The sequence below is a fragment of the Malania oleifera genome, chromosome 4 (assembly GCF_029873635.1).
Source record: "Malania oleifera isolate guangnan ecotype guangnan chromosome 4, ASM2987363v1, whole genome shotgun sequence".
Classification (NCBI taxonomy): Eukaryota; Viridiplantae; Streptophyta; class Magnoliopsida; order Santalales; family Ximeniaceae; genus Malania; species Malania oleifera.
In genome coordinates, this window is record NC_080420.1 from 99234249 (window position 1) to 99259071 (window position 24823).

Below are 24823 nucleotides of genomic sequence, written 5' to 3' on the forward strand. Positions count from 1 at the left end.
ATTACGATTTGGATGTTCGTATTCTTAGTAAAGTGGCAAGTAGTAACGTGAAAGAGCCTCTATTGAAGAATCAAGGTAATTGGATTTCATAAAAAAGTTATTCTTTCCATTCCTGATCTGCTTAAATATACTAATATTGCTTTGTGTGTAAGGGAGGGAAACTAACGAAGGAATAGTTCTGGCTCTTAGCGTGTTAGGAGGTGGTATAGACGATTAAGACCCAAAAAAACTCCTACAGGTGAAGTTAGTGAATCATCTAGGACAAGAGTTGAAGGTGGTTTTCTTGCCTAAGACCATTTAGAGGAAAATGCCCAGAGCATTTACAAATAGTTGAATAAATTAGTGAAAAATTAGCAACCTTTGTTGATTGGGGGAGGTGGTTTAAAGGAATAAAGTAATTAAATTGTGAGGATTATTGAATGTAGAGTAGTTTGGGGGATCTTAAGAGAAGGTTTTGGTAAAGTTGTGAAGAAAAGAATTATTTTCATATTGTTTAAAAAGCTTGAGGTTCTGAAAAGGGGTGGCTTTAGGGGTATTTGGGAGGGTAGTGCGAGGAGTCACTTGTGTCACATAGGGTGTGGGGGTGCAGGTGTCCTGTTTGGGGGGGGGGCGGGGGTTTATTTTGTGAAACTTTTTGTTCTTTTTGTTGAATTGATAGTCTTGTAGTTTTTTCTCTCTCATTTTTGTTGGAAGTGCAATGCTCATGGTCTTGTTCGATGTATGGTCTAACTAGGTCTTATTTTTTAGAGGAATTAGTAGTGCTGCATAGTTTTTCCTTTCCAAAGTGGATTGTTGGCAATGATTTTTAATGTGCTCCAATGCAGATAACAAAGGGGAGTAAGTTTACTTCAAGCATGCTGTATTTTGAAATGTTTCTTAGAGAGTGCGGACCAAGGGATATCATCATGGTTAATGTTTTATCCTCTTGGTTTGAAGGTGGAGAGAGTGGTTGCAATTTGTCTGGAAAGGTTTTTGAGTGGGAGTATGAATTTCCCAATCTATAAAAGTGTGCTGCTTAGATTGGCTGGAGATCATTTTCCAATTTTGTTAAGAGTCTATTAAAGTAAAGTGACCCCCTATTCCTTTTTAGTTTGAAAAGGAATAGGGGGCCACTTTCCTTTGTTTAGTAAGATTTGAAGTGAGGAGCATAAGAAGGATTAGAATGGTTTGAGGTTTCATGAAAAAGCTAAAGCATCTTAAAGAGTTATTGAAGAAGTGGAATATTGAAGTTTTTAGAGATAATAGGGTGAACATTTTCTGAATTTTAGGAAGTATTGATTCATAGGATGAAAAGGAATTTTAGAGTGTAAAGTGGCTAAGCAGGTTTCTTTGAAAAATGATGATTTTAAGGGAAGTAAGGAGTTGCAGGGAGAAAACTAAGTTTAAATGGGTTAGGAGGGGTGATTGTAATTCAAATTGTTTTCATTGGATGGCAAGTGACAAAATGAGGAGAAACTCGCTTAGGGAATTGGAACTTGTGGGGTGGGGGAGTGGGAGGGGGACAGTGCCTTCTTCTCAAATATGTTTATTAAGTAGGATGGTTTATGTTTGAGGGTTTGAGGTGGAATAATTCCATATAGTGATCAGATGAAGTGGTTGGAAAGACTTTGAGCAGAATGGAGGTTTATGGCTATTAAGTTTGGGATGGAGATAGATAAGACTTTGGTTTCACAAGATTTTTATCAAGATTGTTGGGATGTGGTGTGGGAAACTTTGGGGAAATTTTTTAGTGAGTTTTACTTTAGTAGGTCTGCAGTCTACTAAGGTTGCTGATTTTCAACCTATCAGTTTTGTAACCCATGTGGATTATATTAGTCCTATGGTTTAGTGGAGAGGTTGTGTTTGGTGTTAGGAGGTTGAGAGTCATTGTTTTAAAAATCGTTGTGTAACAGCCATTATGTCATAGTATCGGTGGCTTTCGAGATTAGTATGGGGTGATATCTTCGAGGTCCTCTAAGAATGTCCATTATGAACAGTCAATGTGAATGACTAAAATAGGTTTTTCAGTCCTTTTTTTTTTTTGCATTTTGAATTTAAAAAACTCAAATTTTAGTTGGTTTATTTTAGTTAGAAATTTTTTTATAGGAAAAAATTATTTTTGAGTTTATTTTCCTTGACATTTAGTATATCTTTTTAATATCTAGCATTCAAATAAAACCAAATTTTCCTCTCATTAAATCATGTATGTCATAATCTAAATTCTTTAAACTTCATTTTATTTTATTTTTTGTTTTTCTTACACGTAATTTGGGGATATGCATTTTTCTTATTGTTTGACATATGAACTATTCTATATTTTATTTGTTAGATGACAAAAAATCTATTAAAGACTAAATAAGTACAAAAATGGTCTCCTATATTTTATATTTCTTTAAATTTATGATTTCTTAGTTTAAAATTCACTTATAGTCAATAAAGTAGTGAAAAGTAGAAAATGCATGCTTCTTGTTGCCAATAGAAACCAAAACAACCAAGAAAATACCCTATACTTGTAGGATGTGTTTTGTTTAATTTGATTAAAATTTACTAAAAATCATTTAAAGCACTAGCATGTAGTATTTTGGGATCAAAACATGTGAATCTATATTTTTCTAACAAGTTCTCTAATGCAAAATATGAATTCATGGACACGATGCTCCTTTTTTGTTTGTCTTCTTGTAGATGTTTTGAGGAGATTAGTAGAAAGGGTGATGTAGAACATAAATCGAATATCAGAGGTTGAGGTTGCACGAGAGAGTGGGAAAATTTGGATTCAAATCTGATAACTGTCTAAACATTGCAGAGCAAGTTTTTTTTTTTTTTAATGGCAAAAGAAGAATTTTATCTATAGAAAAATAATTTACAACCAAGAGAATAAGATATCTCCTTAGAAAAGGCTAGAGAAATCCAACCAAAAACTGAGAAAAATAAAAAATTTAAAATAATAAATAAAACCAGTGCAATCTAACAATCAAGCAAATACCACCAGTCATGCAGAATATCCAAAAAGCTTGTCCCCTTAAAATTCCCATGACCCACACACCAAAGAGAAGCCAAATAATGTATTTTATCCCAAACTAGCAAATAAAATGACTACTTCCCTGAAAAAAGATGCTTATGATGCTCCATCCACATACCCCCAAAATATCTCAAAGAAAGCACATTTCCAGAGCGTTGTCCTTTCCCTTTTGCTATCAAAACCAACAAAAGAAACTACCAAAAACTCCTCCATGGTCTCTGAACTCGCCCAACATTCATCTTACAAACCAAATAACTTATTTCATTCACTCCAAGCATAATCACAATGTATAAAAAAGATGCGATGCAGATTCTGAACAGTTATAGCAAAGTATACAAACATTTGGAGATAGAGTGTTCAAAGAGTCTCCTGATCTGCGACAAGTTATTTGTGTTAATTCTATCAAGCCCAACCAACCAATCCTTGATTTTTTAGGGCACATTGGCCTTTTACATGGATTTATATAGTGGGAAAGAAGAATTGGATCTAGTCATAAATTCACAGAAAAATTTTCAAGAATGGACCCTCAAAGGATCCAAAGACCAAGAATGACAATCCTCTTTCAAGGAAAACTGACACTTATTCAACAAGACTAGCAAAGAAGATAACTCTACCAACTTATTATCATTCAACAACCATCAATAGTGAAAATCCCACAAACATAAAACAAAACAAGAAATGCAGTCATCTTGCCCTAAGCTCAGGTGAAATACACGAGGAAAAAAGGTGGACAAAACTGCATTCCCCAACCAAATATCTTTTCAAAATTGGATATTACAACCCCTACACAACACAAATTTTTTATGGGGAATGAAATGGGGATAAATCTGAGAAGTAGGTTTCCACGGAGTCTCCAAAGAACATCTAAAACCCAAATTAGTACCCCACCCATTCTCGTCTAATCCGAACTTACCCTTTACAACTCTATGCCATAGGGAAGAATTCTCTAGTGGAAACCGCCAAAGCCATTTAGCCAAGAGAGTTGTGTTCTTCCCAATTTCCAAGACCCAAACCACCCTCCCATTTAGGCCTTCACACCACTTCTCAACTTACCAAATGATCCCTAAAGCCCCTACCCCGACCTCAAGAAATCCCTCATTATTTTCTCAATCTTGCTAGCAATTCCCACAGGAATCTTAAAAATAAAGAGAAACTATACAAGAATATTAGAAAGACAAGCTTGTAAGAGAATAGTTCTACCACCTCAAGAAAAAGAGCACCCTTCCAATTGTCTAAACGTTTAGAAACCCTTTCCACATTAGCATCCCAAAAGCTATTAGAGATAGGGTTACATCCCAAAGGAAACCCTAAATAGGCCAATGCCAATCCAAAACACTATGTCAACAACCACTCCTTAGCACTCTCGTCAGGCACACTAATAATCGCAATACCGCCATATTGATCTCAAGTCCATAAACCTTCTTGAAGATATGGAAAAAACCCAAAACATTCAAAAAGGAGGGTCTATGGTCCTCTAAAAAGAAAGTATTATAAGCAAACTGAAGGGTGTGTAACTATCACCCCTTCCTTCCCATCCAACCCTTTCTCTAAACCTTTACCCACATCCCTATCCACCAAACTACTCAAATTGTCAGCCACTAAAACAAGCAAAAATGGGGAGAGAGTCATCGTGCCTAATCCTTCTCACAGCCTTAAGCCAATATTTTAAGCTCACTGTTCATTAAACTAAGTAGAGCACATTATGCAAGCATCCTCTTATTCATCAACACCATCTTTCTCCAAACCCCTTTCTCGCAAAAATCTTATCAAGGAAATTCAAGCTGATTTTATCCATAGTTATATTTTCATATTTGAGTCTCTGGAAATTTGTGTCCTAGATTCCTTATTCATTTTTCCTCTTGTTGCTACATTGTTGGTAGTGGGGATAGAATATGCTTTTGGGTGGATCATTGGATTAGGGAGACTCCTTTCAGTCCTTTGGCTATTGTTGTGTCCCATATTCCTTATTCATTTTTCCTCTTGTTAGCTACAGTGTCAGTAGTGGGGATAGAGTATGCTTTTGAGTGGACAGTTGGATCAGGGAGACTCCTTTGGCTATAGTGTATCATTGTCTCTATCGTTTATTTTCTTTTAATTATTGGCCTGCTCCTGCTTTTCTCCCCCTGCATGAGAGTAGGCATTCTTGGGATTTTCTTTTGTTGAGGAACCTTAGTGAGAGAAAAACAGGCAAGCTTTCCCCTTTGATTAATGTGCTTTACTCTTTTCAAGTCTAGGTGGGAATGACAAAACCATGGTTTTAAATAAAGGCCGCGACCGTTACGTAACGCCGTTACGTAAAGGTTTTTTGGGTTACCGATACCGTTACACACCGCGAAATCGGTGGGAAGAAAAATCATGGCCGTAGCGGCCGTTACAGACCGTGACCGTTACGTAAAGGCCGCTACGGCCGTTACGTAACCGCTACAGGACTGTTACACCAAAAAAATATTTTATTTTTTACTTTTTCTTCTCACTTTTTCTCTCTCTTTCATATATCATTCTCAATATACCAAGTGGCAAGAGGGGGAAAAAATTATAATGAGGATGACAATGATACAAAATTTACTTTTTCTTTAAATACTCACAATAGATGCATTAATTAACAATTTCAAAATACTAACTTGTTAGGAATTTTTTTTTTAATAATATTAGTAATGTGATATTTATGTTCTTTATTTTTCAACTTCAACCTTTTTTCTTTTCTAACTATTTTATATTTATATTATTCGTATGTCTTATGTGTCTAATAGATTAATGGAGTGTATAATGTATTTTATTTTATTAATTCATTTAGCACACATAAGAATTTATCACAGATAAGAACAATGAGAAGTATAAATACGCACACACACGTAATTTTCTATCAATGATGGTTTAAAACAAATGTAAACTTGTTGCCCTTACCAAATAACTTAGTTACTCGAACTAAAGGGTCCAAAATACACTAAAATCCTTTCTAAGAATGGCCAAAAGCTTAAAACATGCAAGTACGCTAATATGCACAAGGTTGTGCGTGCTTCAAAAAAATTCACGGCCATTACACCTGCTTCCCGTTATGTAACACCTGCTACCCTTGCTTCCCGTTACACCCGTTACCGTTACGTTACGCTACCCGCTACCGCGATTTAAAACCATGGACAGAACAGCTTGACGTTTAAGATTCTTCTAGGGATTTTTCTTGTAATTCTTTCTTTTCTCTTTTGATTCATGTTCTTAATGCTATTCTTTATGCCCCTTACTCCTCCATCTAGAAAGCTAAAGTTCCTTCTAAGGTTAAGGCCATCTTGTGGGCAATGATCTTGGAAAATATAAATACCAATGACTTGCATCAGAAACATAGACCTAACAAGTCACTATCACCTGATGGGTGCATCCATTGTTTCAAGGGTGGAGAAGCTTGGTCACACTTGTTCTTACATTATCATTTCTCTTGGACCCTTTTGAACATGCTGTTCGATATTTTTTTGGAGAGATTTGGGTGTGTCCTTTCTCATTGGAGGCGTTCTGCTCTATGAAGTTGGGGGGGTTTGGAAAGGGAAAAGGACTTTGTTGCAATGTTCAGTTATGGCTATCTTTCAGTGCATTTAGTTGGAGAGAAATGCCAGAATTTATTTCTAAGAACTTGGATACCCCTCTTAACTTGCTAGAGTGGTGTTCCCTGCGTCACTGTGGGTTTTGATGAATTGTTTCTTCTTAACAATTCATCCCCAGGCAGATATACTCATCTACAGCGGGACTGGATATATTCTTTGTTTTCTGAAGTTCTCATTTATTTATTTTTTCTTTTGTTTTAGGAGGATATATTATCCTGCCTATTTTTTTTATTTTTTCTTGCTCTTTTTGTCTCTCTTGTAAGTTCTTTGTTTATAAAAAAAGGGGGGTTTTTTAATTCAGTTTTGGCAGGTTTTTGGGTTTAGTTATTATTTCCTTTGTTTAGGTTTTTCATTATTTTTCTTTGGGAGACTAGCTGCCTTCTCTTGATTGTATTTCTTTCCTCCCTTTCCTAATAATTTCTTTTCCTCATAAAGAAGTTTCTTTTTCTATTTCAAACCACCCCCTCCTGACACCTATACAATGTTTTCTTCAAGATTGCTCATAAACACCTGCATGTGGATGTGATTGTATTTCTTTCTATTCGCAAGATAAATATTTGGAACCTTACATATGGTACTTGCATGACTAGATAACTATATAGTAAAGGTGTTACCAGCTAACATTCATTTGAACAAACATCTAGAAGAAATCTATTACAAAAGGTCACTAAAGGCCAGTTCATTGAACATTAATTTGTGGCACAATTCAGTATGTCTGAGCATTCCTAAACATTTCATTGGCAGAAGTTTCTTTGCATCATTTTACTCTATATTCTCTATTACATATTAAACTATTATCTTTGATTAGCATGAAATCTGTTCTGGCACTGTTTTTAAAAAAGTTAGTTGGTTTGGCCAAAAATTACATTTCCTAGTCTGATGTAGGATTAACAGAGTATATAATCCATCCATTTGGTACGCTTCTCTAATAACTGGCCATTTTAACTCCATGTTCCATTCCCTGCTGTATTGTACTACTCCAGCACAGGTGCTAGGATGTCACTTTAATTAAAAAGTGTCTGGTTTGGTGGGCAGGCTGGGCTGTATGCTATTCCTAGTGGCACATATCACTCCCAGAACCAGGAAACAGACCATATATTATGTCCTATCATAATTGGCCAAGGGTTTTATTCATTAGCCCTAGATCCTACTGTTGTTACTTTGCTGCAGTAGAGTTTTGCTGTCACTGATAGACAAAAAAGTTATAACAATCATAAGAAGGGGGCCAGAAGAGTCTCCTTTTATTCACTTGACTGAAAAAATGTACATAAAACAGGCGGTTTCTTTGTGCACTGAAACTTTCTCTAGATTCTTTTACATTGGTATTGAACTATATACCCGCATCTTTGTGTCGTAGGGGACCCAATCTTTCTTTTCAGTTAATTTACCTTAAATCTTGCCATTTTTAAGCTACTAGTTTTAATCTGCACGAATTCAATTGTAGGACTATGGTATTGATTTTGATGACCATACCCACCCTATTAAGGCATTTATGTGTCGTTGTGGAAGCCCATTTTGCCGAGACAAGAAGCGCAGAGGTCAGTATATTTTGTCTTCTATTGTCGAGCATATAGATGATGATGCTGGAATTGTTGGAAATACCTTTGGCTGTGCTGTCTTACTGATGCAATGCATATATGAGATATTTGATTTTATTTTATTTTAATAGCAGAAGAACTATATTATAAAACAGAAAAGTAATAAATTACAACAATACAACCTAGGAGAGGACAAGAGATCCTCAGCAAGAAAGCAGAAGCAAACAACACAAAATCTATCTAGTCTGAATAGGAAAACCCTCTTCAACCCATTCCCATCATAATTGGCAGAGCTTTGTAAATTGCCAGTTCATGCTGTCCTTTCTTCACTTTTGTTTTAGCACCATCTAAATGAACTTCATTCCCTCAAGATCAGCCAAGCATAAATCCATCTTATCCAATAACTTTTGAGCTTCTATATTCTTCACACTGACCTCCTCCACAAAGGGAGGTAGAATTATGTCCCTAAATGACTGCTCATGTCCGTGTCTTCACCCCTACCCCCTTCCAAAAAATAGATACGTTTTCCAACCTTCCAAGATTAAGCACATAAGAAAACCCCCAAGAACATCAGAAGAATCAGAATCAAAACCAAATTGTCCATGGAGTACATCCAACAATAAGCCACTAGAACAGGAAAAACTCACTGTCATACTCACCATCAGTGTCTGAAATATCACCCCTTTTCTTTTTTCTTCTGAACAAGAATTTCCCCTTCACCCTTCTATAATTCTGACTCAGAACATTTCTGACACATTTCAACAAAAAATTCCTGGCAAAACCTCTTTTTAAGAATTCATTCTCCTGCTGGGTTGAATACACTTGACTACTAACAAGAGAGCCTTTCTTACCTACGTAAGCCACTGCTACTTTTCTTCTCACACTGATCTCCAACAGGCTGAAGCTTCCGCTCCACTTGAGTTCTTCCACAGGAATCACTCTCAATGATGCATTAAACGAAGAATTATCACACCATATGATTACCTCCTTTCATATCTGCAGAGAACGCCTTCCCATCATTAGAACCATAGTGAAAGCTATAGTGCTCCTTGTATTGACCCCTCAGATCAGGAATGTAGCAATTATATGTCTTTTGAGTCACCTTACTACTAGAACCCCCACATTAGACTTGGCAAAGCCGAACGAGTCAGATAATCCAGATTAGTTGGATTACCAAGTGAGGGTATTACAAACCATATCCGACTCAATTAAGTTACTATATGGCAGTTCAGATCGGATAATCCATGACGAATGGCAAATAATTTTTCATTCCCATCCCTAATAGAATTTTTTTTGTCATCTAATAAACAATTTATTTTGTGGCATAATAATTGAAGTTATTTTTAAATTTATAATTTGGAAATTGTTAAAACATTTAACTAGTCAAAAAATAATAATTTTTTAACTTTTCAGATCATGAAGTTAGGGGCTTTTGTTTTGATCACGAGAAAATTGAGTATTTGAGCTTGATTTTGAATGTGGGGATGGGGTAGACCCAGAGGTGCATACAATAGTAGTACAAGAGTTGGGAGTGTGGGAATAGGCCTTGGCCAATAGAATTTGTGCTAATTGAATTGATGCTTAATAAGTGTGGGCATATGGGATTATCAATTAATTTAGACATTAGTTGTTAGTGGATAGGCGAATATCCATCGGATAAAATCCTAAACCCACCAACTGACTCATTTAGAGGCGGATAAAAAAGTTTAAACCATATTCAACTCATTAAATGCGAGGATCAGTTATGAGTCAGTTTAAGAGGATCAGATCAAATTAACAGATTTTTATCCATTTTGCTAGGTCAACCCCATATATAAACCCCCAATCCTTTTCTAAGGGCTGGTTTGAGCCATGATCCTATAGTAGAAGCCTTTGGACTCTTGGCCCTATTGGGAACTTAATATGATTGAGGAAATTAAAGGAAAACATGGAAAAATTTACTTTTTTGTGTTTGTTTATAAATAAAATAAATATATACTAGATTTAGTGAACAAAATTTTGATTTTACGCGTCATTACCATTATATTTTTAAATTTTTAGTTATACTGGAATAAATTCTTATTTTTAATAATATTTGTTATAAAGAGGAAAAAATAATGAAAATTGAATATATTTTTCATTTTCCTTCCTTCTTCTCAAACAAAAATCCTTGCTACAGAAACAATAGGATTTTGAGGTTTTTCACTTAATCAACCCAACTAGGAATAACCAAGGTGACAGGTCTTCCTTCCTTTATAGATACTGGCCCATTGGAAACTACTGCAATCTGGTCTTGGGACTGTTCATTTCCTGGCCTATTTGTGAAGTACACAAGCCTCCTCTCCTTCCATGTACAGCCCAGGTCCAGAACAGTTATCAAACATCCAAGCCCACTCCACCAATCTTCATTGCACTATCCCTTGAGAGAAACCCTAGCCATTTTTATTCTCCCTCAAATCCCCGAAAAAAGCTTAGTGACATGGGGCGGTAGAATTCCCTGGCCACATGGAATCATCATTGCCTCAATCTACCTATGATTCACAGTAGTGTGGTGACAAGTAGGGGTGTTCAACAACTAGACAACCCGACCAGAACTGACCCAAAAAATTAGTTTCAAATGGTTTATGGATTAGTTGGCAATTTTCCATTTTGCATGGCCAAATTGTATGTGTCAGTATGCAGGTTTTTAGTATCTAACCTACCCAGCTCGACTTGACCCACGTTTAATGCATATAATAATATCCCCCAAGGGTGCTTAGGTGGTAAAATCAAGGCTTTCCTGGTTAAATGACCAGGGTTCAAGTCTTGAGGGCTACAACTTTCGATTGAGATAATATCTTGGTATTTAGTGGAGAAGGGTAGAGGGGCGACCCATTATCCCGGTGGATTAGTCGAGTGTCCAAAGGACCTCAGACACCATCATTTCAAAAAATATATCAATAAGGACCTACAATTATTTTGGATCTATGAAGGAATGCATAAGATGGATTAGGCATTGACACATTTTGTAGTGTTTTAATTTTTATATTTTTTGTTCTATTCGTATTGTAGAAATGTTTATAGTAATGCTGTTTTGGTCCTTTTGGAAGATAATGGACATATTTTTTGCATTTTATGATTTTATATGGTTGATATTATGCGTGTAAGACAATAGACATAATAACTCTTTGACTACCTTTAGTACTTTATATTGTGTTATCAATGCAAAAATAAAAATTATAAAGTACTTATTATATTATATTGTATTGTTTCATTGATATAGTTGTTTTTTTTAATAAGAATCTACCAATTTAATATATTTAACTTGATTGATTGTTGCATAAGTAGTGTTTTCAATGTAACATATGTTATTATGTTTGGCAAAAAACACTTGCACATTTTCCTTCGTGTTTTTTTGCTTTTCTGCTTTACTTTTAAATGAGCTAAACTACCAACTTAACCCAACCCACCTAATAATCAAATTGACCCAAACTGAATCCATAATAGTTCATCTTAGTATTGTTTTTTTTTTTTTCTTGTTGAATAATTAGGTAAAACGGAAATCCTTCTCTCAATGTTAGGTCTCTCCCTCTATTTATACTATATGCCAAATACAATACAAATGACCATAATACCCTTACTCTAATTCTTACTAACATAATTCTAACACAAACTAATAATGCTAAATGACCAGATAACCATTAACACCCCCTCAAGCTGAAGCATATATATCATATACTCCAAGCTTGTAATTAATGAATTTCGCACGAGTACCTTCCTAGGGCTTAATGAACAAATTAGCAAGCTGAAAATTAGACTTCACATAAGTGGCTATAATGATCTTCCTTACAAGTTTCTCTCGAGCAAAGTTGCAATCAACTTCAATGTGCTTTGTCCACTCATGGAAAATTAGGTTGGAGGCAATATGTATAACAGCTTAATCACTGCACATCAAACCCAGTTCTTCCAATATGTTCTTCGATTAAACAAGTTCACATGCTGTATGAGCTATAACCCTTTACACTGACTCAACAATTGAGTAGCATAAGGCACGTGGAATCCTATGTGAATCAGCAAGGACCACCTTGCAAGGCTAAATATTCCTGGATAACCGACCTAGCCACCATAGTTTGTTTCTTACTCTTGCAAAAAACCAATGTACCACAAACAAAGATACAGTACCCAATTGTGGATCTTAAGTTGGAAGGCAACCTATCCCAATCTACATCTATATATCCTTAAACATAAGTGTGACCCCGATCTTGATGTAAGAGACCTCTCCCTAGTGCACCTTCGAGATATCTCAAAATACGAACAACAACATTCCAGTAACTTGTTCTCAAAGAATTAGGAAGCTGACTCACAACACTTGATGCAAAAGATGTATCTGGTGTGAGTGTCTGTGGGATTATTCAAGTCCCTAATATCTCCCTAGGTTAGGCAACAAATCACCCATATTTGGTACTAACCAACTATTGGGATCCATGGGTGTATCAACAAGTTTGGATCCCACCAGCCCGATCTCATCTAAAAGATCAAGAACGTACTTTCTTTGTGATAAGACTGTTCCCATACAAGATCTCGATACTTCTATACTCAAGAAGTTCTTCAATGGGCCCATATCACTAGCCTTAGATCCTAGATGCCTTGATTATCATCTCCAAAATCAGAATATCATCCACATATACAATAGTTGGAGGCCAAATTCAAGTACGAAAGCACTGCATCGACAAAACCATAATTTTGGAGATTGTTTTAAACCATATAATCATTTCTTGGGCCAACATGATAAGCCTGACTTCCTCTAGGGAACAAACCCAGTTGGTCGCTCCATACAGACCTTGAAATTAGGATGTATTCCCAAGAGGGGGGGTGAATTGGGTTATTTAAAAATTGATTTGCGGAATTTTAAATACTTCAACCCTTAACTATATTATCTTCCAATTCAACCATGATTTCTATTTAGCTATACAAGCTATACAAGTAAGAAGTCCTAGGTATGAATATGAATATCAATGCACAATCTCAATTCATAAAGTGAAATAAAAATTAATACAATCAGATAAGCCCTTTGTTTGGAATATGATTTCCAACTATGAACAATAATGTATTCAAGAATAAATTTAGTGATTCAATATATGTCTCAATGATGTGATAGAGATTAAGAACTAATTTTCATCAAGAAATATTTTTTCTTCCAAAACAGATTTTGTAAATCACTTGTTTAGCTTCAGCTCTTATGCCTTAATCTGAAAATCAATTTACAATTTGTTTCTCCTCAGATTTATTACTTGCAGATTCAGAGTTATATGTTTATCTGAAATTTTAATCCAACAACTCAACCATATAGCAGATACAAGTTCAATCACAGCCAACCAATATTCAGCAAGACTCAATATTTACCAAGTTCAGAATTTCAGCACGATATGATGTTCAACAAGAATGGATATTCAGCTGATTTTTTATATTCAGCAAGTTCATGATGAAATTATTTAATATTCACAAGTATTTAACATTCAACAAGATTCAATATTCAATATGATTCGATATTCAACACTATTCAATATTCAGCAAGATGATAAAGTAAATATATTCAAGCACATGGGTTATATCTTGCAGAAAGTAAAGGGAGCAAGGAAGAAGAAGCTGAACACCGTTGTTTTTACAAGGTTCGGCCGCAGCTTACGTCCTTGCCCCAAGCAACCCGCTGTGAGGATTTCCTTTACCAACTTCGTTATCAGGTAAAGTTACAACCTTTCTCCCCCAAAGGTGGAGTTCGCCTCTCTAACGAGAATCCCCTCTCGCTAGGCAACAATTCAATACCTAAACCGTCAAACAATACAACAAACAGCAAAGAATTGCTTGTACAATGAAAAGCTCCTCAAATGAGCATATTAGTAAACGTTAGATCCAAAAATAATACTTCAAATAAACAATATGAAAGTTGAAGCTCGAAAGTATATCGCCAAAATTGATTCAAATGTGTGAGATTCGGAAGATTAGATCAGTGTTCTAAGAGAACTCAGCAAGAACACAATAGCTTTTCAGAAGAGTAACCAAAAGAATTTTCAGAGTTTTGCGTGTTGTTCATGTACCTTCTTACCCTAATATGCGAGAATAATACGTTTAAATAGTGCACTAGGGTTTCAAAAACTTTCCTTTGAATTTTCTCTCAATTTGGAAACCAATCAAGCAAGATTTGGAAACAAAATCAGCGCGGTTAAACGTTTAAACATAAGTATCAGTCACCTGTCTTCGAGGGGTCAGTCGCCTATGCTCTTTTAAAATTAGTGCATTCTGAAAGTCAGAATGGGGTCAGTCGACTGTGCCTGATAGGTCAGTCGCCTGTGCCTATTCTATTTGTATATTTTCAAACACAGAAGCACCAAAGTTGCCTAATGACTTAACATCAGTTGCCTGTCCTTTCAGCAAAACTTGTTTCTTAATATTTTTGGTTCCAAACTTAATTCATATATTGAAAAACTTAATTTGGACTTTGAGAAACCATTTTCCATGAATAAAATTAGGTATCTAAGTCCAATTACATATCCTAGGAGCTTCAATCAATCAATATTTAGCTTTGAAGTACCTACATGAGACTTCCATTTGACTATTCTATCTAAGTGCTTAAGTCTTCATGTTGTGAGGCTTCCAATGTCTTCTAAGCTTTGTGCACTGCTTCAAATGAGCTTCATGTCTCACATGAACTGAACTTTCATGTTTATCATGTCTCATGGCCTAAAGTGTGATTATCCATTCAAAATCTTCAAGCATATCCACTTGAAATCTTAAGATCACTTAAGTCCTGAAACTCAAACTTGCATAGGCATGTTAAGTAACCTTGATTTGTTATCATCAAAACGAGATTAAACCTTGTTAGGCCAATAGACCTTCTCCTAAAGATCATCATGTAGGAAAGCATTCTTCACATCTAACTAGTGTAGATGTAAATGACAAGTAGTGGCTAAGGAGATGAACAAACGCACTGATGTAAGTTTAGTGAGTGGAGAGAATGTGTCTGAATAATCCAAACCATATAATTGAGTATATCCTTTAGCAATAAGGTGGGCCTTTAGTCAAGCCACAGAACCATATGGATTGTCCTTCACAATATACACCTAGCAACAACCAACTACGTACTTGTTAGGAGGTAGAGGTACCATCTCCCTAGTATCACTAGCCTATAATCTCTTCAATCATTGCATTCCTCCAACTAGAATGAGATAAGGCTTCAGAAATAGATTTTGGAAGAGCAACAAACGACAAAGTACTAACAAAACAGTAATATACGGGTGATAAGAAATCATAACAAACAAAATATAGATTCGATGTTGGGTACAACTACCTTTACATTTTCGACCAGCAATGGGAGGATCAACATCTTAGGAAATAGGAACATGTGACGAGGGAACTAAAGGCGTAGAAGTGGAAGCTAGACAAGGCTATCCTCCCTTGAGTCATGTGTGTATACCTGGGAATTGGGATGATCCAAGTGATGAGGAGGACTCAAATTGGATAAACATGTAAGAGGATTGGGCACAAATATTAGGTTAGGTTCTAGAAGGCAAGGCAGAGGAAGGGACACATTAAGGTCAACAAAGCTCAAGGAATCATATGGTGTAGACTCAAGAATATGTCTTTTTTCTATTCGTAGTGATAATGAGCAGGACATCACTTTAAGCGATCTTTCATTAAATTGGGTACTAAGGTGCTCCTTAGTCCTTCAAGAATATGTCTTTTTTCTATTCTACAACTCCATTTTGTTATGGAGTGTAGGCACAAGATGGCTGATGGATTATACTAGAATTAGTCATACAGGTATTGAATTGGGTATTAAAGTACTCAGTCCTTAGCATTATCACTACGAAGTATCTTGATTGGCATATCAAATTGAGTCTTTATTTGAAAATAGAAGGCACAAAAGATATTAAACAACTCAAAACCATCTTTCATTAAATACAACCAAGTTATCCTATAGTAGTTGTTGACAAAAGTAATAAAGTACCAAAACCCTAATTTTGATGTCACATGAATAGGAACCCAAACATAAGAATGGATGAACATAAAAGGACTATTGCCCATTTGTTGACCTAGGAAGCAAAGGGGACACGACTATGTTTTCCTAACTAACAAGATTCACACTCAAGACTAGACACAACTCAAGGTAGGAACTAGCTATTTCAATTTGTCCAAGGATGAATGACGAAAGCAACAATGGATTTGAAGTATTGTAGCAATGTTTTGCAAGCAATAGGAGAAGAGAGCAACTTGAAGTAGTAAAGTCCACAAGCCTTACGTCCTGTGCCAATTGTCTTCGTTGTTTCCAAATTTCGAAAAAACCATAAAATCAAAAAAGAAGGTTATGAAACAATTTAATGTCATTGTAAGCTTGCTAATTGACATGAGATTGAAAGGAAACTTGGAAATGTACAAGATAGAAGAAAGAGAGATGGAGGGAGTAGGATTTACTGTTCCTACCCCTTAACTGTAGTTGTGAACCCATCAAGGAGGATAACTTCATGTAGATTTTTAGGATATTTCAGCGCGGAAAAGAAGTTGGTTACACGTCACATGGTCAATAGCAACATAGTCAATAATCCAAGGACTAGTGGGAGAGATACGAGATGGCATACATATTGTAGAATTACCCATCCAAAGCATAAGATGCAATGTGATGAGATACTTGTTGGGATGCTTGATATTGCAGGAACCTTGAATGCTCTTCTTCGGTGATACTTATATACACTATTCACATGAACAAGTGCCTAACCAGTGAAGCACACTTTTGGGATTTGAGAATGCCATCCCAACGCATGCATAACCTCAATACTATAGCAAATCAGAAATACATAGAGAGCAAAGTTCTTTTGGGATTCAAAAATAAACTTTTGGACCAACTAAAACAACCACAAGTGAACTTTCTGGCCAACCAAAACAAACACAAATGAGTCAACCACTAATTCAACCATGAACGAGTCAACAAGAAGTTAAACAACCACAAGTGAACTTCTAGACCAACCAAAACAAACACAAATGAGTCAACCACTCATTCAACCACAAAAGAGTCACCAAAAACTGAACATAGCACTGCCACAGCCCTATAAAATCAATGCATAAATGCTGCCGCTACTCCAAGAGACTCACCAATGAACTTGGCTAATTCCAAACAACAACACCACATTGCCACGAGTGCATAGTCAAAAAGAGGTTGGATTTTTTAACAAAAAGCATACCCAAAAGTTTGATATTATGGTCTATTGAAGTAATCAAGACATCTTGCAAAAATAAAATGCAGAACAAGGTGGCTGAAATTTCTCACATGGGGCACGTGGGTCGGCACTGTTGGCAATCGGACAGCATGTAGGGGTGCGTGAGGATGTTTCCAACGATGGGGTTTTGCAGATCTACAGATCAGAGGGTTTTTTTGTTGGTTATATGGTTGGTTTTGTGAAATATGGAAGGTTTTTGAAGGTTCTAAGAGGGGCAGCGACAACTAGGGAATTTTCTGGCTATGACTAAGTTTTTCAGTAGTCGTTGGACTTGTTTCTAGGCTGTAGGAGTGTGGTTGATCCTCCTATGGAGACTGATTTGCATAGGATGGCTAGTTCTCGGGTTTGGTTTGGTGGTGGTGGTGGTAGAGTTTAGATTGGATCTTTTCTCTAATACCATGTTGAACAATTGGGAAAAATGATAGACCTTCCCTCATTGATAGGTCTCTATCTCTATTTATAGTATATGTCCTCTATTTATAATATATGTCAAGTACAATACCAGTGACCATAACACCCTTACTAACTCACACTTACTAACATAACTCTAATACAAACTAATGATGCTAAATGACCAGCTCCCAATTGGAACATCTTGAAAAATAAGTACTCACATGAAAAGTACAAAAAAATTAAGTACTAGTGTCACCATTAACATTGACAAACCGACAAAGATCAGATTGATTAGAATTTTAGGCCCAGTATGACCTGTAAACACTGCTAGAAATAAGATTTACAAGTCCTATCCGACCATACTATTTCTCATCCCTAAAAAAGGCCACTTCTCAATGGTCAAGTCTTGAAGCTCGACGACCCTATCCCCAACTGAGATTGTAATTGTGTTAAACTTGCATTTCACAAGAATTGAGAGGGTAACTCTCATCCCTATAGCACGATCCTCATGTAAAAGTGTCTGCCACTGACCACCCATGAGCTGAAACCAAGGAAAGTGGCACCATGCACTATTCAAGTTAAAAATACAAAGGATCAACACCCCTTAATAGTCAAGTCCACACAAAAGTCCAAGCCAACACTTGAGGATATTAAGAGCCTAACCCAAGCACTCTTCAAGGTGCTCACTTAGTGCCCAACACGACACTGGTTTAGGTAGGTTGCCCCCCACATGTACCCCCTAGAATAAAGTGTTTTTGTCACATTCACACTTGTTGAATAATTGGGTAAAAATGGAAGACTTAATCACAACAGTATGTCTCTCCCTCTATTGATAATATATGTCAATTAAATACCAGTGACCATAATACCCTTACTAACTCACGTTTACCAACATAGAACTAGCACATGACACTCCCCCTCAAACTGGGGCATGTATATAAATCATATGCTGCTAGCTTGTTACAAATGAATTTAACATGAGCACCCTCTTAAGGTTTTTGTGAATAAATCAGCAAGCTACGAATTAGACTTCATATGAGTGGTTATAATGAGCTTCTATACAAGTTTCTCATAAACAAAATGGTCAATCAACTTCAATGTGTTTTGTCTGCTCATGGAAGACTAAATTGGAGGCAATACAAATAGCAACTTGATTATCACACATCAACTCTATAGACCTAGCATATGGAAAACTCTATTCTTCCAACATGCTCTTCAGCCAAACAAATTCACGCTTAGTGTGAGTTGTGGCTTCATGCTCTAGCTTAGCACTCAACCCTAAGAAACCAAATTACCATCAAGAAAGATAGAGTGCCCGGTTATAGATCTTCTATCAAAAGGTTGCCCAACCCAATCTGACGCATATCCATAAATATAAGTGTCACCTTAATCTAGATATATTAAACCTCTCCTGGGTGCACCTTTAAGATATCTCAAGACGAGAATTACTATATGCCAATGACTTGTTTTTGGAGAATCAAGAAGTTGACTATCAACATTTGTTGTGAAACAAATATTCGATTGAGTGGTTTTGAGATAATTCAACTTTCCAACAGTTTTCTGGTACTATCCCGAATCAAGCAACTAATCACTTATGTTGGGCACTAACTTACTATTCAAATCAATAGGTGTATCAACAAGTTTGGATCCCAACAACCTAGTGTTAATATTATTTTTTTATTGTTGATATTATTATTATTATTATTATTTTTTTTATACTAATTATTTTGCTTAAAATAATAATATTAATAATATTTTTCCTTTCTATTATTATTTTTCTTTTTGTTATTAATTTTTTTATAGCAATAAATATTACTTCCATTGTAATTATTAGTTGTTACTATTTTTTTTTTTACTATTTTTAGAATAATTATTGTCCTTAAAATAGTTAGTATTGTTTTTCATTTATTATTATTGTTTTTGTTTTTATTATTATTTTGATAGAAATAAATATCATTATTTGTTGTTAGCATTGTAATTGTAATTATTATTATTTGGTATTGTTTTTATAATAATAATATCAATTAATATTATTATTATTTGTTGTTGTTTCTATTTGATTATTATTTTTTTATTATTTTCATAATAGTGATTATTACTAGTGTAAAAATATAAGTATCAATATTATTTATTGCTATTATTGTTCTTGTAATTATTATTATTTGTTATTGTTTTTATAATAATAATAATTAATATTATTATTTATTGTTGTTTCTGTTTGATTATTATTTTTTATTATTTTTATAATAGTGATTATTACTAGTGCAAAAATATGATTATTATTATTATTTTCGCATTCTTATTATTATTGTTCTTATTATTATTATTTTAATAGTAATAAACATTATATTTGATGTTATTATTGTTATTGTAATTATATTGTTTTTATAATAATAATTAGCGTTAGTATTATTATTATTTGTTGTTGCTTTTGTTTGATTGTTATTTTTTTTTTCGTAAAATTAAGATTATTATTAGTGTAGTTATTAATTTTTTTACTATTGTTATTACCATTCTTTATTATTTTTACAATAATTATTATCTTTAAAATAATAATTATTATAGTTTTTGCCCTTTTTATTACTATTGTTCTTGTTGTTATTATTATTTTACAATAATAAATAATTTTTTTTTGTAAATACTATTAGTTTTTATTTTTCATTATTTTATAATGTATTGTCCTTGAAATAATAATAATTACTATTTTGGCCTTTTTTGTTATTAATATTTTTCTTCATTACTATTTTTATAATAGATATTATTGTTATTGCAATTATTATTAGTTGTTATTTTTATTATAATTGTAATAATAATTAGTAATATTAGTATTTGTTGTGTTGTTTTTAGAATATTTTTAATTATAAAATGAGTTTGATTTCATGGAATGAAAATCAATTCCAACCCATATGGACTAGAATCATGATTCTTCCATTTGCAAGAATCGTATTCCAGCCGAAGTACGATTTTTCCCTTGATTTTGCAAACCAAACTCAAGAATGCAATTCCGTTCCTAAAATTTGATTCCATTCCGGGCCTAATTCCGCAAACCAAATGGGGGGCTAAGATCATCTTATGAGGAAACTAGAAGCATAAAAGTGCAAGTTGGAGGTGGCTCTCCTCTCTTGAGTTGTTGTGTGTGCACTTGCAAATTAAGACAACCTAAGCAATGAGAAGGACTTGTACTGATGAAGATGTAGGAGGACTAGGTGAAGATCATAGGTTAGGACCTAGAAGGCTAGGCAGAGGAAGGGACTCATCAAGGTCAATAGAACTCAAGGAGTTATAACAATATGATGTAGACTAAAAAAAGTGACATCAGCAAAAGACAAGAATCGATGTAAAGTAGGTGCTATAACATCAATATCCCTTTTGAGTACAGGAGTAGCCGAAAAAGATACATTTGATAGCATGAGTATCCAACTTATTTGTTCCTAGACTTAATTGATGGATGAAGGACGAACAATCGAATATATGAGGAAGTGAAAACAAAAGAGCCTTACGGAAGATAATTGAATATGGGATTCTACCACCAAGGTGAGGATGGCATTTTATTGATGAGAGATCAAGCAACGAACACGACATTAATCAAAAAAAAAAAAAAACTTTGCGGACATTCATTTTGATACAATTTTTTTTGCTTAGAAACTCCATTTTGTTGTGGAGTGTGGGCACAAGATGACTGATAGATCATTACTAGAGTTGGTCATGTAGGTAATGAATTGAAAACTGAAATAATCCTTAGCATTATCACTACAAAGTATCCTAGCTGATTTAAGGGTTTTGAACTACAATGATAAACTAATTACCTCATGGTCATATCAATTTTGGAGTACAAAATAAAAATTTCTAAGTCATTATAATCCCCTCTAAGGTCCTTGAACTACAATGCCCAAACCAAATTCATCTTATAAAGGGTAGCTCAGTGCACAAAGCTACCGTGTATAAAGGTCCGGGGAAGGGGCAGAACCATAATGGGTTCATAGTAGTCAAAAGCGCAAGGCACACCAAGGCGCAGAGGGTACTTGGAGCCAAGGCGCGATACGAAGGCGCACGCCTCATGAAGGTAAGGCACACAATTATTAGAATTGCGTGGAATGCCTATTTGGTGGGTAATTGATATAAAAACACATCAATAGTAATATTAGAATTTAAAACTCCAAAATATTCAATAGTAATTATGACAACCAAGTACCAAGTTCCAAGTGAAACATAGTTCAACATAAGTAATTAGGCATGCAAGTTTTCAAGCTTCAAATTTGAAATGAAATAAAATTGCCAGGCTAAAGGCCCAAAAGCATCTTCAATATCAAAAGAAAAATTATAATAAAACAGCAGCTAAATTCAGTAAAAAAATGTTATATATTAATATATTTCATAAAAATGTATAGTTTGTATACTGCATTTCCAAACAAATTACAAAACAGCAGCAAAATTCAGTAAAAAGAATGTTATATATTAATTATAAAATATAAACTTGCATTAAACTACATAATTAATTACACATTATATAATATTAGCTTAGAGGCTTAATGCAACTTAATATTATAAGAAGAAACAGACGGCAGGAGGCAGCAGAACTGAAGAAGAATTGAAGTAGAAGAAAGCTTGAAGACTAGCTCACGAAGGGCTCCTTCCGGTTCAAAGGCTCAAAGACGAACTCGTGAAGGGCTCCTGCTGGTGTCGTGCTACTTCGAAGGGTCGAAGAAGAAGGGTTCCGACTGGTTTCATACTGGCCCGAAGAGTTGCAGATGAATCCTATTGGTTTGAGTCGAACGAGGGCTAGGGCTGGCTAAAGAATTAATAGGCTAATAGCTTCAAAAATTTTCAAGGTGCGAATCACAGCACCTAGCGCATCAATGCGCCTCAGTGCACCCTCCTGCGCCTCTTAAAGGTCGCCTCGCCTCACCAGTGATGAGGCTCTGACCTCGTCGCCCCCTGCGCCTCACGCCTAGGCGCACCTCAAACGCGCTTTTGACCACTATGAATGGGTCTATAGTATGCAGCCTTACCTTGCATTTTTGCAAGAGGCTGTTTCTATGCCTCAAACTCGCGACCTCTAAGTCACACGACAACAACCTTACCGTTGCGTCTAAGGTTCCCTTCATCTTATGACAAAGCAAAATAATTAAATATCATGCAACTTGAAATTCGAACCCAATAGGGTTCCTGAATCCCTGAATGTATAATACTCAATTCACTTTCTTTATTCACTAAAAATTTTTCAGTCAATGACATACCGTGAGGATATGACCATCTATTGTGGAATTTCTTATGCAAATTGTAATCTAGAAATAATTTTTCATGGCAAAAAATTTATAATGTTATTAAAACAGTCCATCATAATGAACACTGTTGGTCCCATAATAGATTAGGACACAATCAATTATGCCCATTAATTTTCAAATAATCTTGGTCACTTAAAATGACTTTCAAAATTCTACATTTTTAATTAAAAAGACACTTAATTTTAAATATCCATATGTAATTTTCAAATTGTGAATTGTAGCTGTGCCATAATGTGTCATAGGTCACAAGCACATGCAAGGGTAGTATACATTCATGCAAATCCCACATACATGTTAGGCAAACATTCACAAATCAATTTAATTTTGTTCAGTGCTCAAACATCATCAACTCTGAGAGCACTCAATGTGGATGCTTTCTCCTGAGTTGACAAACCCTCACAAATTTGGTCCTCAATATCTTATATTAAGATATAAAAATGTGTACTTGAAGTTTTGAATTTTAATGGAAAAAATTTGTTATGTTAAGTTTAAAAAACTAACAGTGGGTCCAGGAATTAGGAAAAATTATAAAATCACAGGTAAATTAAAATTTTTAGAGGGTCTGTAAGAGCTTGATATACGTTGTTGAACCACAACCTATCAGCTTAAGCTTTTAGTTAAAGTGATTGTCTAACATGGTACCAGAGCTGGTTACCAAGACGATATGGGTTCTAGTATTGTTGTTCACATTTATTGTATGTGCTATCGGGCTGCTTGTGCGGGGTTCTTAAATCTTGATATACATTGTTGGCCCACAATCTAATAATTCAAGCTTTTAAGTAAAGTGGTTGTCTAACAAGTTCCATGAGTGGGCCCACATGCCCATTTTGCAGGTGGCTGTGCATGAGCAGTCTCTAGGGTGACTTTCTTGACCAGTTACCTAGTATCAAGATTTCAGTCATTCGGGTTGTGTCCACTCTCTTCAATTTTTCTAAAGTTGCTTCATGAATTTGAGTTGTTTTTTTATTCAATTTCAAAGCCTAAAATAAATTTAACGAAATGCATGGCAAAGGTTTTTTTTTTAATGGGAAACCTCCTTCCTTTGTTTGTCATGATTTAATATAGATAAAACAAAACAAAATATTTGAACCAAGAAACAAAATTTTATATCAAGAAAGAAAAATCTTGAAATCCAGAAACAAAACCCGCCCATCAAGAAAATAAAATCTTGAAGCCAGAAACAAAATGTTGGATCAAGAAAACAAAATCTTGAATTGAAGGAACAAATTCTTACATCAAGAAAATAAAACTTTGAAGCCAAGAAACAAAATCTTGCATCAAGAAAACAAAATTTTAAATGCAAGGAATCATGTAGAAATCAAAGAATAAATCCGAACTCATGTACACAACCATGAAGATTGAGTTCTGACTCTGGCACTAATTGATAAATATTTTTGGACAATAACAACAAATTTTTCCTAAATTAATCACTCGTATATGAACATGAATACAGCTAATGGAAAACAACAAGATGTGCATCTTGCATCATGAACTCCATGGTTGATGTCAAGTCCTTGTTTTTGGCGTGTGACCGGCCATTACTCCATCTAAAATCCCATGGAGTCACTAGGCCTAGACAAGAATTTGTTTTACAAATTGTCATTTGGAAACAAGTTAAAAGCCAATTAGAAGTGAAATATATATATATATATATTTCATAAGCAACTAAAATCAAACATATGCTTAGTTTCCTTAATGTCTTCCTGCCAACCTATAATGCATGTCAAAATGGTAGTGTCTTGGATAACTTAACAAGTTGAGCCTTCCTTCAGTTTAAACCTAAAATTAT

The 24823-nt window shown here is 34.9% G+C and overlaps 1 protein-coding gene across 8 annotated transcripts in view; it reads left to right on the top strand.

The window, feature by feature from the left end:
• The window catches only part of LOC131153538 (probable inactive histone-lysine N-methyltransferase SUVR2), a 91692-nt gene that overhangs the window by 64921 nt on the left and 1948 nt on the right, over positions 1-24823 (top strand). For 5 of the 8 annotated variants that reach the window (XM_058105895.1, XM_058105899.1, XM_058105897.1 and 2 more), the window contains 2 exons: positions 8036-8129; positions 13707-13828. In XM_058105895.1, the coding sequence (XP_057961878.1) occupies positions 8036-8129; positions 13707-13828 (216 nt within the window). The remainder of the gene's footprint in view (positions 1-8035; positions 8130-13706; positions 13829-24823) is intronic. The other 3 variants (XM_058105900.1, XM_058105902.1, XM_058105901.1) reach the window with 1 other exon arrangement.